The sequence below is a fragment of the Oncorhynchus mykiss genome, chromosome 22 (genome assembly GCF_013265735.2).
Source record: "Oncorhynchus mykiss isolate Arlee chromosome 22, USDA_OmykA_1.1, whole genome shotgun sequence".
Classification (NCBI taxonomy): domain Eukaryota; kingdom Metazoa; phylum Chordata; class Actinopteri; order Salmoniformes; family Salmonidae; genus Oncorhynchus; species Oncorhynchus mykiss.
In genome coordinates, this window is record NC_048586.1 from 19,100,911 (window position 1) to 19,117,948 (window position 17,038).

Consider the following 17,038-nt stretch of genomic DNA (forward strand, 5'->3'; position numbering starts at 1 on the left):
TGATTGGCCAGACCAGTGTTGAATAGTATGAAGCACGGGCACTTCCTGTTTGAGTTTCTGCCTATAACGTGAGGAGCAAGATGGAGTCGTGGTCCGATTTGCCGAAAGGAGGGCGGGGGAGGGCCTTGTAAGCATTCCGGAAAGTTTGAATAGCAATGGTCGAGAGTCTTAGTAGCGCGAGTAGGACAGTCAATATTTTGATAGAACTTCTGCAGCCTAGTCCTCAGATTTGCTTTGTTAAAATCCCCAGATAAAATAAATGCAGCCTCAGGATATGTGGTTTCCAGTTTGCATATAGTCAGTTTGCAGTAAAGTTCTTAGTGTGCCGTCGAGGTTTCGGATTGAGGTGAGATGTAAACGGCGTGATGATGACGGAGGAGGATTCTCTTGGTAGATAATATGGTTGGCATTTAATTATGAGGTATTCTAGGTCAGGTGAACAAAATTACTTGAGTTCTTGTATGCTCCTAGAATTACACCATGAGTCGTTAATCATGAAACACACCCCTCCGCCCTTCTGTTTCCCGGAGAGATATTTATTCTTGTCTGTGCGATGTACTGAAAATCCTGCTGGCTTTACCGACTCCGACAGAGTATCCCGAAAGAGCCATGTTTCTGTGAAACAAAGTATGTTACAGGCCCGATGTCTCTCTGGAAAGAAATCCTTGCTCTAAGCTCATCAGCTTTGTTATCCAAAGACTCAACGTTAGCGAGTAATATACTCAGAAGCGGTGGGTGGTGTGCGCCTCCTAAGTCGAACCAGCAGGCCACCTCGAGTGCCTCTCCTCCACCGGTGATGTTTTGGGTCGGCCTCTAGAATAAGTTCAATTGCTCTGGGGAGAGTGAACAAAGGATCTGCTCCAGGGAAGTTGTATTCCTGGTTGTAATGCTGGTAGTTCTGGTGAGTTACCGCTGCTCTAATATCCAATAGTTCTTCCGGCTGTATGTAATGACACAAAACATTTCCTGAGCTAATAATGTAAAAAATAATACATAATAAAACAAAATACTGCAAAGTTTTCTAAGAGCTAGTGGCGATGCTGCCATCTCCTTCGGCGCCATCATCTATTTGTTGGTAATCCAACAATTTGTTGGTTTCTGGCACCGATGATCATACCACGCTCAAAGTCCCTTAGGTCACTCGATTTCCCCATTCGAACGTTAAATGGAACAGTAACTGAATGCCTCAAAGCCTGTCTGCCTGCTTTATATAGCAAGCCACGGCCAAGTAACTCACTGTCTGTACCTAATAAACTGTCAGGTGAGTGTATGTTTTCGCTAAATATTTATGTTTTGTCACTTTTCTGTCTAGATTGCTGGTCAAACTTCCAGAGGTGGATTACCAACTAAAAGTGAAGACAATATTTGACAAGTGAGTATTAGTGTAATGTAACACAGCAATATGTGGCGCATTTGCTTCAAAGTGATCGCGCTTTGCAAGCTCTGTTAATATTTCAGAAACGTAATGTTTCATAGACATCAAGATATTCTTCATTGACGTTTATAAGCAAGCTAGCACTACATTACTGAGTAATTTATGTACTGTATTATCTTCCCTGTGTGTAGGGACCTCCCCCCTGGTAGAGTGTGAGTATATCCATGCAACCTCAATGTGGGATGTTCTGTGGGGATTTCCTGTTCTTGTTATTTATGCCAATATTGAACCTTCTCATGTGGCATGTGTGAACATTGTTCTTTGGGAAGGGTGATTGTTCTATGTGGAACCATACTGACCCCAAGAACCTTTTGAGCCCTTCAGTAGTTATTTGTAGTTCAAATAAGGGTTCTTTCTGCTTTTAGTGATAATTAAAATGTAGGGTCATGGCTCAATATAATATTTTGGGGCGTGGCTTTTGCACAGCTTTTTTTGTGCAACAATGAGTGAGAGTGTCATTGTAGTTTATCTAATATGTTATGTTATGCTGTTACATGTTATACAGTGGTGTAAAAAAGTTTTTCTGTTATTTTTTATACTGAATGTTATCAGATCTTCAACCAAAACCTAATATTAGATAAAGGGAATCTGAGGTTACAAATAACAAAAAAATGCATGCTTATTTTATTTATTTAATTAACAATTACACTCAATAACTGATTGTGCCACCTTTCGCTGCAATGATTGCAACCAAATGCTTCCTGTAATTGTTGATCAGTCTCACGTCACCGTGGGGGAATTTTCTGTGGGTTTTCAAACATGAACTGATCGTTTTAAGTCCTGACACAACATCTCAATTGGGATTAGGTCTGGACTTGGAGTACGTCATTTCAAAACGTCAAATCTGTTGCTTTTTAACAATTTTGATGTATACAGTTGAAGTCAGAAGTTTACATACACTTAGGTTGGAGTCATTATAACTCGTTTTTCCACCACTCCACAAATTTCTTGTTAACAAACTTTAGTTTTGGCAAGTCGGTTAGGACATCTACTTTGTGAATGACACAGTCATTTTTCCAACAATTGTTTACAGACAGATTATTTCACTTATCACAATATTTCACTGTATCATAATTCCAGTGGGTCAGACGTTTACATACACTAAGTTGACTGTGCCTTTAAACATCTTGGAAAATTCCAGAAAATGATGTCATGGCTTTAGAAGCTTCTGATAGGCTAATTGACATCATTTGAGTCAATTGGAGGTGTACCTGTGGATGTATTTCAAGCCCTACCTTCAAACTCAGTGCCTCTTTGCTTGACATCATGGGAAAATCTAAATAAATCAGCCAATACCTCAGAAAACAAATTGTACACCTCCACAAGTCTGGTTCCTCCTTGGGAGCAATTTCCAAATGCCTGAAGGTACCACGTTGATCTGTACAAACAATAGTACGCAAGTATAAACACCATATGACCACGCAGCCGTCATACCGCTCAGGAAGGAGACGCGTTCTGTCTCCTAGAGATGAACATACTTTGGTGCGAAAAGTGCAAATCAATCCCAGAACAACAGCAAAGGACCTTGTGAAGATGTTGGAGGAAACAGGTACAAAAGTATATCCACAGTTAAACGAGTCCTATACCGACATAACCTGAAAGGCCGCTCAGCAAGGAAGAAGCCACTGCTCAAAAACCTTCATAAAAAAGACAGACTACGGTTTGCAACTGCACATGGGGACAAAGATCATACTTTTTGGGGAAATGTCCTATGGTCTGATGAAACAAAAATAGAGCTGTTTGGCCGTAATGCAAGCCGAAGAACACCATCCCAACCGTGATGCACGGGGGTGGCAGCATCATGTTGTGGGGGTGCTTTGCTGTAGGTGGGACTGGTGCACTTCACAAACTAGATGGCATCATGAGGAAAGAAAATGTTGTGGATATATTGAAGCAACATCTCAAGACATCAGTCAGGAAGTTAAAGCTTGGTCACAAATGGGTCTTCCAAATGGACAATGACCCCAAGCATACTTCCAAAGTTGTGGCAAAATGGCTTAAGGACAGCAAAGTCAAGGGATTGGAGTGGCCATCAGAGCCCTGACCTCAATCCCATAGAAAATTTGTGGGCAGAAATGAAACAGCATGTGCGAGCAAGGAGGGCTACAAATCTGACTCAGTTACACCAGCTCTGTCAGGAGGAATGGGCCAAAATTCAACCAACTTATTGTGGGAAGCTTGTGGAAAGCTACGTGAAACGTTTGACTCAAGTTAAACAATTTAAAGGCAATTGTACCAACTTCTGACCCACTGGGAATGTGATGAAAGAAATAAAAGCTGAAATAAGTCATTCTCTCTACTGTTATTCTGACATTTCACGTTCTTAAAATAAAGTGGTGATCCTAACTGACCTAACTAAGACAGGGAATTTGGCTAAGATGTATTTGGCTAAGGTGTATGTAAACTTCCGACTTCAACTGTACTTGTTTGTGTGTTTTGGATCATTTTCTTGCTGCACAACCCAGCTGTGCTTCAGCTCACAGACAGATGGCCTGACATTCTCCAGTAAAATTCTCTGATACAGAGCAGAATTCATGGTTCCTTCTATTAAGGCAAGTCGTCCATGTCCTGAGGCAGCAAAGCATCCCCAAGCAATCTTATTATCAGCGCCACGCTTGACTGTTGGCATAAGGTTCTTACTGTGGAATGCAGTGTTTGGTTTTCACCATCTCATCCAAAAACGTTTACTCAAGTTTGCCAAAAAGCAACTGGAAGCACCTGGATGATCATCAAGGATTTTGGAAGAACGAGTTTAAAGCAATTCTGCATAGAATAGTGGGCCAAGATTCCTCCACGGCGCCTTGAGAGACTGATAAAAAAACTACAGGAAGCGTTTGGTTGTAGTCATTGTAGCTAAAGGTGGGACAACCAGTTATTGAGTGTAAGGGGGCAATTACTTTTTCACAGCACTGTATATGACTATGGCCAGTGACGGTGTCTTGTGAAAGACTCACATATGGCCGTGCGTCAATTGAGAATTGTCGACTAAGACAGTAGTTCTCAATTCTCTTCTCAGGGACCCCCAGCTGTTCCAGAGCTAGCACACCTGATTAAACTTGCTAATAAACACAATAATAAAACTATGAAATTTTAACAATATAATGTGGCTAATTAAACCAGAATTAAAAAACTGTATGGTTCTACAAATAACCTTTGAGATTGAGAAAGGTGTTTTATAGAACCATTCTCCATAAAGGTTCTATAAAGAACCATAAAAAAGGGTTCTATAATAGCCCCAAAAAGGGTTGTAACCATAGCGGAACCCTTTTTTTGGTGCTATATCAAATCATTATTAATGGTTCTTTATAGAATCTTAGGAAATCGTTCTTTATAGCACATGTTCCATTTAGAACCTTATGAGTATGGTTATTTTCATAGAACCTTCAAAAAAAGGTTCCATATAGCACCAAAAAGGGTTCCTCTATGCTTACAAGCCAAATGAACCTTTATTTGGCGCTATATACAACTATTTGTTTTTAGTGCGTAGTGAGAACAGTGACAAAGAGAGAAATATGAGATGTGTTTGATTACTTACCAGTTGACACAGTTTAAGTAAGCAGAGTAATGCCCTTTTCAGCTGCCTGAAATCCAACTTGAATTTGAGTTGTTTCTACCCGCTGCATGGGTTTGCCATGTACAGTATCTTAGCTAATTCTGTTGTTGTTGCTGTTCTGTGTTTGTATGTGTCTGCGCCTGTGTATGCTTAGTTCAGACTACTAACTACGGCTTTGCCCCATCCCTCTCCATTCAGGAATCGTCAGTTCTTCATCCTGACTACCACCACCAAAGTAATGGACGTGGAGGAATCATCCAATGGCTGCCTGTCTGTAGAGTTTCGACACTTGGTAACCTCTGACTTTCACTGTCCCCACTAACACACTGACATTTTAATAATAATTCAACCTCAATCTGTTCATCCACAGGTTTAGTGAAACATTTTAGTGGACTCAAACTAATGTGGTTCAATGGGGCTGGCTGTCAAGGGTCATATTGGAAATAACAGACAACTGTTTGCAAAGACCCTGTTATATAGTAAACATTTTTTATTAAGATCGCCCTGGCCTAGCTGTACATGACATTGTGCGAACAGTTCATTTGATATTAATGTAAGTATATTTATTATGCATTGATATCCTATTTGTATCTTCTTCAGCAGCTGAAAGAGAAGAAATACGTTAATGGAACCAAGGTGAACGAGGTGAGAGGAGTGATATGAAAGTTGAACAAGACTTTTAGTTTTTCCATGAATGATGGTTAAGGGTCAGTGACGCAGGCCTATCTAAGATTACACTCTAGTAAAGTGACCTTTGGAACATGGCCTTCAGATTTTTTTGCTATGGTAGAACTGCTTTGTCGAGCCAAAGATGGTAGATAAATGAAGATGTCCCACTCAGGCCATTTACCATTGAAAAAAATGGTTATTTCCGGTCTGCTTAACGGGGTGGCTCTCCCATAGGCACCAATGCTTTAGCAGCTGGGTCTGATCTGCTTAGTTTATTGACTGTAATGTAACCAGAAAAGATTAGGGAGTAGGATGTCTTGCTTCTTCTTCTGTATCTTTGTAACAACTTCAAGAGATATATTCTGGTCAACCAGAGATCAAGTCATTGGACACAGAAGTGAATTAAGAGTTTAAAACGTATGATTTATTTAGAGGTAAATATTTTGTTTTACTTTGCCTGAGGTTGGGGTAGCGTACTGGTTAGAGGTAGCCTAGTGGTTAGAGTGGTGGGTCAGTAACTGAACGGTTGCTGGCTCAAAACCCTAGGCTGACAAGGTAAAAATCTGTCGTTCTGCCCCTGAACAACCCACTGTTCTCCAGTAGGCCGTCATTGTAAATAAGAATTTGTTCTTAACTGACTTGCCTAGTTAAATATATAATATCTATAATAACTCAAAAACACTTCCGTTAAGAAAGAGGTAGTTGCTTTCTTAAAACAGTAGAAGGCAACATTGCCAAGGATTTGCAAAATGTTCCCCTTAATTTGAAGTTTTAACTCCTTTTCAGAACAATGGTGCTTTTGCTTGCGTACGTTTTCAGATGGCTCCAAAACTCATCACAGATGGAAAACCTTGTTAACTCCCTAGTAAACTCTTAATTGAAAAAACGTGTGCTCTTTCTGATAAAGTTTTATCATAGATTGACTTTTGAATTGAAGAAAGGCGTTTATTTAGCCTTTTTATTCATGTGTCTCAACAAAAGTCATTCACATAATTTAAACACTAGGATACAGGATCCTTATCTTATTACAGAAAATTACTGATGAATACTGCTATCAAACTTCCCCCTAATGCTCATATACTGTAGAGGGAAAATAATTATCCTCAAAGATCATTTCCTTGGGTTTTTCGACGGCCTTGTTATGGAATGCTGTTCTTTAGTAAATAGGGCAAATTCCTTATCCCGTTGATAGAGCCTGCCGTGTTTTTCATTGAGATGTGTTCAACTTTTTGGTGTGTCCCTCACTGCACAAAAAATGTTTTTTTTTTCCTCTGCTACTGTATTTAATGTGTTCTGAGAAAATGGGTTTGTGAAATGTGGTGTAGTAGAGTGTTTGTAAGAGGAAGAGGAAGGCGTTTAGTAAAGTGTGTGTGTATCTTTGTGTGTGTGTGTGTGTGTGTGTGTGTGTGTGTGTGTGTGTGTGTGTGTGTGTGTGTGTGTGTGTGTGTGTGTGTGTGTGTGTGTGTGTGTGTGTGTGTGTGTATCTTTGTGTGTGTGTGTATTTGTATTCTGCTGGTTCCAGGGTCCTGTCTCTGTGACGGAGGAGCTCCACTCCCTCAGCTTTGAGGCCCAGTTCAACATACAGGGCATTAACATCGACCTGGAGGTCAGTCAATTTCTACACACTACTTCATATCTCCTATATAAGACACACACTCTCCCACACACACATTCTGACAATAATCCACTCCATCCCACACCTCAAATAACCCCCACACAGTCTTCCTAGCATACATTGTGAGTCATTATTACAGTGCCTTGTAGAAGTATTCATCCCCCTTGGTGTTTTTCCTATTTTGTTGCATTACAACCTGTAAATCCATTTTAATTCCAAGTTGTAAGGCAACAAAATAGGAAAAATACCAAGGGGGTGAATACTTTTGCAAGCCACTGTAGTCTTTGTGTAAGCAAATACTGTATGTGTGTGTGTGTGTGTGTGTGTGTGTGTGTGTGTGTGTGTGTGTGTGTGTGTGTGTGTGTGTGTGTGTGTGTGTGTGTGTGTGTGTGTGTGTGTGTGTGTGTGTGTGTGTGTGTGTGTGTGTGTGTGTGTGTGCGCGTGCGTGCGTGCGTGGTATGTGTGCGTGCATATATGTCTCTCTCTGCAGACCTGCTCCTTTCCTCTGGTGGTCATCTCCAATGTTAGCCAACTGCCTGGAGGTTGGGCATCTGTCATGTGGTACAACCTGCTGACTGACGAACCCAGGGTGAGCTGAACACACACACACACACACACACATACTCTACCATTCTTTTAGGTGTTTTATATTTTATCTCACTCTCTTTCCTCTGTGCCGCTCCCTTTTTTAGAACCTGGGCTTCTTTGCCAGTCCTCAGCGGGCCAGTTGGGGCCAGCTCTCTGAGGTACTGAGTTGGCAGTTCTCCACCTTCGCTGGGCGGGGCCTCAACAGGGAACAGCTGTGCATGCTAGGAGAGAAACTCTTGGGTACGGTGGCCTAGTGGAACACTTTTCATGGGGGCATAACAGTGTTGGAACAGCATATATACACCATTTATTTGTCATGAGGAAAAGCACTCCTGTCCCTTTACAAGTATTTTCAATTATGAGAGAACAGGAATGTGAATTGTCATGAGATTGTTCAACATCGGTCTTTGGCTTCCAACCACCACAATAGTATGGACTCCCCCTATATTATCTAAGGTGGTGTTATTTCTGTTCAAGAATAATTGAATATTCATTCTTAGTGTATGAAATTGTAATGTTTTTGTTGTTGTTGATAATCGTAAATCTATGAATCATCTTCACTGTAGGTCAGCAAGCCTCCCAAAACGAATGTCAGGTATCCTGGTCCAAATTCTGCAAGGTCGGTGCTATTGCTTCTTTATAGTCCTACGACTACAAGTCTTAAACACAAAATGAAGGATGTCATATCTTAGCAACAGATACTCTCCCTTCCCACTTCATGTAGAATCTTTCACAGACATACTGTACTGTCATTCTCCATCTTGACTTGACTTATTCTCTTCAGCTCCTAGTAGAGTCATTCTCCATCAACAATTCATAATTGCACCAGTCCGTTCCCCTGAGGAATTTTTCCAGTGGTCATATTAAATGAATAACTTGAGGCTGTCTTTTTATTGAAAGATGCCATAAAAACTTTTAAGTGTAATTCTTATCTCTTTCCCATTCTGTCTGCTTTTTCCAGGAGAATATTCATGGGAAGAATTTCAGTTTCTGGATGTGGCTGGATTCCATCCTGGAGCTCATCAAGAAGCACCTACTTCCCATCTGGAACGACAAGTGAGATTTAGGGCCGGTCTATCCCCTTTTAGGGCCCCCTATCCCCTTTCCCCTAGGCACTATGCCATGTGTGGACAATTATTAGGGGGACAGATGGAATTATTGCCATGTTGCTTCTACAATATTCTCAGATCTACATAAATGCTTAGGCGATAGATGCTAGGGGCTACAAGTTGTTTGTGGACACTCTGCTTTGTGTACCCCACTGCTGATCCCTAAGCTACCTTTTGCTAAACTACAGTGTTGGGTTCAGTACAATTTAATGTCATTTGTGAATCATTAGGTTCAGTTCCATTTTGAATGGATTTCATGGACTGGATTGATCTATTCACTGCTCAGGGCTTTAGACCACAGTGTACTGTTAAATCAGTGGGTGTAAAATAAGTAATGTAACGGTGCTGTAACTGATGGTGTGTTTTGGGTGTGCTTCCTTCAGCTGCATCATGGGTTTTGTCAGTAAGGAGACTGAGAGGGCCCGTCTGAAGGACAAGGAGCCTGGGACTTTCCTGCTGCGCTTCAGCGAGAGCCACCTGGGCGGGATCACCTTCACCTGGGTGGAGCAGTCCGATAGTGGTGAGGCCTGTTCGGCTGTCGATTACTGTGGTGTCGTGAAATAATTATCTTCACTATTTGGAATTTTTGCATCTGCTCTTGAGCCAAAGGGGGACCCCTACATCGAGAGAAAAATTATCCAGAAATTACCTGATTAGACATAAAGGGTCACACCTCCCCACACCCATTAAAATCATATTGTTTGCCCAAAACTAGTGATTTGTTTGGTTTCATAAGATAATAAATTGATTCATATTTTATCTAAACCATGCAGTCAACATTGAAATCCACAAAACAATTAGCATCTAAACTTCCACAGTGTCTTTAACATTGATTCTGTAAACATTTAACTCTGATTGGCGCTTTGGTTGTGTCTGTGTCAACAGGAGAGGCCAAGTTCATCTCGGTGGAGCCGTACACCAAATCACGCCTCAGCGCGCTCCCGTTTGCCGACATTATCCGGGACTACAAGGTCATCGCAGACGGAGAGGTCCCTGAGAACCCACTAAAGTTCCTCTACCCAGACATCCCCAAAGACGAGGCCTTCGGACGACTTTACAACAGCCAGCAGAGCAAAGGCAAGATGTCTGCCAAGACATGTTTATGATGGAGAGGGTTTTGGTTTGTACTGTATATAAAATAATTCTGACCACCTAGGTTCCAGCAACTTCTCTGTTAGTGAGAGTAAGTATGTTATGGGATTGCATCATTTTCTACTCATTGTTTGTTGGTGATGTGTTTTTACCTGTGTGTTACTGGGAGTTGGCAGTTGGTGCGCAACATGCAATTATCGCTCATAACCAACCCAGCAAACCAGGAACATTCCCAGAACATTAGCTAAGATTCACATTAAGTTCTAATTCAGGTTTTATCTAACATTAGGATAATAACAACCCAAAAGTATTCTAAGATTGTTTTTGATGAGAAAATGTAATTTTTCTTATTTTTTAATTGAACTATCCTTGGAATGTTCTCCTAACGTTCAATAAAACAACCACATCAGAACATTCCCCAAATGTTATCATTAGGTTTCCAGGTAATGTAATAACACAATGTACCAGTAATGTTTTTAGAACATACTGTCGCAACAAAATGTGAGAACAATAGAATTGGTTCTGAGAAAACATTATGGAAACGTTCTGCTAATGTTGATGGAGATGTTAAGAACACCCATAACAACAAGCAGGGAATATTCCCACAATGCTCTCATAAAGTTATAGTTTCACGTTATGGCATGATTGTTCCAATAACGTTCCCTAAACCTTCTTCTGCAATCATGTCTGGATTCAATTAAATTGCTTCTGAGAAAACAACATTACTGGAATGTTTCGCTAACATTAATGGAGATGTCATCCGAGAGACCTTCCCAGGTATAGGATCTTAAATTGACCAGTTTCTCACAGCAGGAAAATAATCCTGCAGCAAAAATAAATGTGAATTACTTTGTGGATTATAATTAATACATTTTAGTATGGATTGATACATTTTTTGTTTTGGCAAATCAAGTCTGACATTTTGAAGTTGAAATTACAAACTTTGGAAGCATTTTTAAACCTCAAATACATTTCAAGTTTTAATTTCCTGTGGCACAGGGACATTTATCCAGCAATCAGGTGGTCAAATTAAGATCCTGTATAGGCCTAACAACCAATTATGTGTATTGATAACAACCAGCAGCCCAGCAAACTGGGAACCTTCCCACAACATCAGCTAACATTCCCATTAAATTATAGTTAGGGTTTGAGCTAACATTAGGATGATAATGTCCCACAAACATTGAAAGAATGTTTTTGATCACCAAATATTTTTTTCTAAAAACGTTTTGAAATGAATTATCCTTGAAATGTTCTCCTAACATTCTCTAAAATGTTCTTTACAATATCTGTAGAAACTACCACAGAACATTCCCCTAAGGTTCTCATTAGGTTGCCAGGGATTATAACCCAATGTTCCGGTCATATTCATAGAATATACTACCGCAACAAAATGTGGGAGCAGTAAATTGGTTCTGAAGAAAAATTACAGGAACGTTCTGCTAATGGTGATGGATATGTTATTCAAAACACCAACAAGCAGGGAATATTCCTACAATGGTCTCATAAGGTTATAGTGGGACATTATGACATGTTGGTTCTACTAACTTTCCCTGAACATACTTCTGCAAATAAAATGTTGCCGCAATAGAAGTTGTTCAAAGAAACATTCCTGGAATATTCAGTTAATGTTGATGGATTGTCATGTGATTCCGAATCATTTCCATATGTGTTTCCACATGAGTTGTACCACTAATTTCCTCAACAGTAAGATAACACGAACACATGAAAGAAACCTCCATGGTGTAACGTATATGCCGGGAGTCAGAAAGCAAGTGCAGGTGGTGAGTTTAATAATAATCGGAACATTGAACAATATAACAATTACGAGTAATGTATAGACATGAAACACATAAACAATACTGACTGGTGAAACAACCTAAGGGAGTGCCAGATATAGGGGAGGTAATAAGTGAGGTAATGGAGTCCAGGTGTGCCTAATGATGACGGAACTTTGAAAGAATGTAAAAAATGTGGTTCTTGTAACATCAAGTGCATATTTTTTGCACCCTAAAATAAACATTGTATAATCATCAGCACAACTGGAAAGCTTTTGTGATTTGGGAATATATATTTTGTGATGTCCCCACAATGTTCCCACCAGACTGTTCCCACAACCTAATGAAACATTCTGGGAACCTTTTAAAGAAGAGACTAAATGTGTTCTGGGAATGTTCTTCCAACGCCAGGGGAATGTTTTATACAAACATTGTATAATCATCAGCACAACTGGACAATCAAATGTTCTGGAACTGGGAAGCAGGATTGATATTGCCAACCATTTGAATGGTTGTTTACTAACATGCCCATAATCTCCTATTTTTTTTTTATCTTCTTGCAGTCTTTCCATACATACCATCTATGCTGATCCCCATCTCAACTTTGCAGTGAGTACTTAAGTTTAACTTTGTTAAGATCTTATAATCTGTGCATGCCAGGAGTTGAATGCAGACCTGCGCCGAAGATGTGTATCCGAAATATTAGGCTATGTTAGATATCCTTTGTTTCTATAGTCTAAACCATTCCCTTGACTTATATCTCTCTCTCTTTCTCTCCACTGCTGCCGCCCCCGCCCTTAGAACCACACCTCCCCCCTGCTCCTCCCCAGAACCCCCCATGTCCCCTGGGATGTTTGACATGCTCACCCAGCACCTCAGCCCCTTGGAGATTGAGACTGCCGTGAGTACAGTAACCACCCTATCTTAAACAGACACACTGCAGCGAGCCTAGTCCCAAACTGTAGGCCCATCTAATGTAGCCAACTCTTCCATCATTGCAGATACACAGTTGCCTCTCTAAGCCAGTAGGTGCTGGTATACAATAACCTTCGTCTCAATTTTGGTGATAATACAAGAAATGCATTTTCAACTCTGTTACACTTGTATGAGTGGAGGCTCCTCAGAGGAGGAAGGCCGAACAAAACGGGGCTAAACCTACCTGAGTTTGTCCAATACAAACTCTTGTCTGCAACTGTTTTGGACTAGTGTTTACACCCTAGATCAGCTAGAGTGTGCAAGGCGGTATTGATTGTGTCACTGTCTGCCACCTTGAATACTCCAATATTGTCTTTCGACCTGTGCACCGACGTTTTAAACTTTAATTCATAGGCTAGGTTGCAGCAACCTCATGACGGGTATAGGGAAATTTGAGCATCATGTAGTAGCTTAAGCCTATTGATGTTACATTGAGCTGGGTGAATGGAATATGAATGACAGTCATCCAATATGCTGTACTAGAAATAAGGCCATGGGCGTACGAAAACTTAAACAGCACTGACCACAACTGACTTGGTGTATGGTGTATAGTAATGATAGAAGAGTTGGCTATAGAACACATCATGTAGAAGGTTGGGACTAGGCTACACCGCAGCAAGGTATTAAAACACTCTGGAGATTAACTAGGTTCAGAAGCCTAGGTTGACTTCATCTCTGCTCTGGCTTTGACGTTAGATACGACTTTTAAGATGATGTTCCTTTGTAAAATAAACGAGTCATCATGAAGACTCCTTGTAATCCTCTGTGGTGATTGGACTGAACCTGCTGAAACAATCTTTATATTCTAGTTGCATTGGCGTCTGCTATTATGGGTATTGTTTGACTTTTACAGATGAGTTCTCCGTACTCCGAGTAACACAAGATGACCTGCAGAGTATGCCAAGTGACACAGTCTCTACTGAATCCCTGCACAAGTGTAATTTTCTCTTACATCTGATCACAATACATTGCTCTTCTACCCAACTGTTAGTATTGTCTTTGAGCCCTTTGTCATGAAAACAAAGATATAATATTATGTTTTGAGCATAAAGTAGATATTACATGCAAGGCGGTATTGAATGTGTCCAGAATACATCCAGCTTGTTATGTCTCTTCTCATAAATTGACATCTTTATTACTTCTGTGCAAGCACACTATTGCTTTCTGTTTGTGTCTGTGTGCACAAGTAATGTTAGTATGTTATTATATATATATATATATATATATAGTGTCTTATTCCCCGCTATCAAGAACCAAGTTTTGTACAAATAATACATGTTTATTATTGCTTTAATCACTTTTTGTGTTTTCATTAGTTTACCAATTGGATATTTTTGCACTTAGAGCCCAAGGTGTAATGGTCCCATTTTCATTGACACCCCTTTCCACCAGCAAAAGGGTTAAACAAAATATGATTTCCCCCTTTCAACTGTCTTTACCACTGAGTAATAGTGTACCTGTAGGTAATAATAATAAATAATAATTCATGAAACTTTTAAAGTGCTATTCATTACATGATAGTAGGGTTGAATAGTGGGAACCCGGTTACCGAGATTTATCTCCCAAATCCACTCCCTTTCCCAATAGAACTCACGGGGAGTTTTAAAGAAGAGTGAACGCGCGATGGCAGTAGGCTATAGGAGTTATTTATTCAGACCCATAACCATTCAATCTTTGTGAAGACAAGTGAAGGCCTTCTGTATCTAATTCTAGTCCTATATTATTCAAGGATGACATTAGAATGATAAGATAAGGACAACGAAACATATTTCATTTAACTGTTGAAAGCGAGGAAGGAATGAAGCAACATTAGAGAGAGGAAGAGGAGGTAGGCTAATAGCATTAGGGAAAATATTATCAAAGGTATATACTGTATATGCATCAGCCTACTAATTATACAAATAGGCCCTATCATATTTCAAAATTAAAATCAAATTCACTAGCCTATACTTGTAACTTTGTGGTTCATCAGAATTGCATGTTCTCTTCTGCTTTATCATGGCTTGAATGATGTGCGTAATTCCAGTCCATATAATACAATACAGTACAGTAATACAGTTCACACTCAAAAATATTTTACCTACAGGAGCTAGTTTCATTTATTTACCCAAGAGAGCATATAGCTGGCTACATCTATGGGCTTTTTTTCTGTTGTGACACTATACTTGTACACTATTTTAACTGAACAGTGTCCCACTTACCCTAAAACCCCCATTTCATTACTTTACTTACTTATAAAGGTTTGGGACACCTGGGACCATCACACGATGTCCTGGCGACTGGTAAAACACATTTCCTAAGAACATCTTGAAAATGTCCTGACATTGTCTTCAACAATGCCCTGAAAACTTACAGGGAACTAGACAAAGTTACTTCGTCCTGATCTTGTCAATTTACACTTATAAGATCTGATCAAAATCAGTTCACAATGTGTCTTTTAATTGTCTACACCTGTCTGAAAATGTTGGCACAATCAGAAACATGATCGAGGCACAGGACACATGTTAACACCAGGTATAAACAGGGCTAAAGGGCCCCCAGAGAACAAATCTCCTGAGAAAGTCTTGAAGATATCCTCACATGGTCCTCAACGACATCCTGGGAACTTACAGAGAACTATACAAAGATCCCCCAGAGAACGTTCTCTTGGAACCATCACACAATGTCCTAATGACTAGAAAAATGAAATTCCTGAGAACTTCCTAAAAAAAGTCCCGACCTGGTCTTCAGTGTCATCCTGGTAACTCACAGCGAACTAGACCTAGGTCCTCCAGAGAACATTCCATTGTGACCATTATGCAATGTCCTAATGATAAATAAATAAATGTCCTGTACTGGATGCCCCCTTTTGTTTGCTAAATGGCCTGAATATAACGTCCCATTGGAACAACCCACTGACCTTTTTGCAACCCCTAATGGTCATTCTAAGATCTTATTGTAATAGTCTGTCTGTAACAATCCAGGACCTGTCGGAAACGCCCCCTTGTGGTCATTGGATGTCCCAAGGATAACGTCCTATCAGAGCGAAGTAGGAACCTATTTGTAATGTTCTCTAGTGGACATCACAATACTTTATAATAACATTATACTGGGAACATTACATAATGTCTGTGAATGTTGTGAATAGTTTATATGTACATATATATATATTTTTTTTTTAATTCAGTTGATATAATATCATTTCAAAGTATGCATTAAGGTGTCTGCAATAGAATGCACAAATGTAGACATTAATTAATGCATTTCCAAAAGCTTTTTTACAATAGTGGAGTAGTACAACAATTGCATAAAGTATCTTATTAGACAGTGCTTGATATAGACGCAGCATTCTTGTTTTCAAAGTGATTGAATGTGTAATAGTTAGTTAATAATGTTAATCAGTCTATGACCCAAGCAAGCCTACCACAATGAATGGCAGGTGTCCTGGTCCATGTTCTGCAAGGTAGGTCAAGCAGTTATATACACACACAAGCTGGATCACGTCATGTCCTACTAACACATTCTCTGTGAATGGGAGTAAGTATGCAATGCGGATGTGACGTCAGGGAAATGAACATAATATTCCTGTAGACACAGCCGCACCACCTTTTTAAGAAGCGAGGCGAGGTACTAAGATAAACATAACACAGGTTCTTTCGATCAAGGAGTGGAGCATGGGAATCAGACAACATTATGCAACAGCAATTTATTTAATTTTCAGTGTCACAAGTAAGACACAACATCCATAGGCCTACATCATCTTCGGGCTCCGGGAGCTTCGTACAACTGTCCTATAAGATAGACTTGAACAGTTAGCAATATCAGATTTCTCACAAACAAGTATCACTAGGTTTATATGTTTAATTCATATACTCAAACTGACGATAATAATGTGTTGCAACACTCAAGGAGAGCGTGCCCAGGAAGAAGGAGAGTAGGTCTAGGTGGAATATGGGCGCCAATGCCTAAAAACAATACATTAACAATAAATCCTATTCCTCATACTTACTTTGTTACAAGAAATACCATCGCCGCTCACATTCTCCCAAGGCACGTTGACCAGCACATAGTAAGGCGATCCCCTGAAGGACACAGGAAGGCTTTTATACAAAAGGCTTTGGCCTTAGCCTTAAATAATGCTATTAACAATTATAACTTGGTACTTAGGTACTTTTTTCTTTTTTTTTACAAATTGGTTGCCATGAAGACTTCTTGTAATTCTTTGTGGTGATTGGACTGAACCTG

General features: G+C 39.9%; 1 protein-coding gene across 2 annotated transcripts in view; it reads left to right on the top strand.

Moving 5' to 3' along the window:
* The window catches only part of stat4 (signal transducer and activator of transcription 4), a 33,529-nt gene extending 19,223 nt beyond the window's left edge, over window positions 1-14,306 (top strand). The window contains exons 10-23 of one of the 2 annotated variants that reach the window (XM_036958922.1): window positions 1,313-1,372; window positions 1,567-1,587; window positions 5,187-5,280; window positions 5,589-5,633; window positions 7,180-7,263; window positions 7,763-7,861; window positions 7,965-8,100; window positions 8,427-8,479; window positions 8,822-8,916; window positions 9,353-9,489; window positions 9,855-10,046; window positions 12,403-12,448; window positions 12,641-12,740; window positions 13,668-14,306. In XM_036958922.1, the coding sequence (XP_036814817.1) occupies window positions 1,313-1,372; window positions 1,567-1,587; window positions 5,187-5,280; window positions 5,589-5,633; window positions 7,180-7,263; window positions 7,763-7,861; window positions 7,965-8,100; window positions 8,427-8,479; window positions 8,822-8,916; window positions 9,353-9,489; window positions 9,855-10,046; window positions 12,403-12,448; window positions 12,641-12,740; window positions 13,668-13,691 (1,186 nt within the window). In that variant the 3' untranslated portion in view covers window positions 13,692-14,306. The remainder of the gene's footprint in view (window positions 1-1,312; window positions 1,373-1,566; window positions 1,588-5,186; window positions 5,281-5,588; window positions 5,634-7,179; window positions 7,264-7,762; window positions 7,862-7,964; window positions 8,101-8,426; window positions 8,480-8,821; window positions 8,917-9,352; window positions 9,490-9,854; window positions 10,047-12,402; window positions 12,449-12,640; window positions 12,741-13,667) is intronic. The other variant, XM_036958923.1, reaches the window with a different exon arrangement.
* Window positions 14,307-17,038: the final 2,732 nt, after the last annotated feature.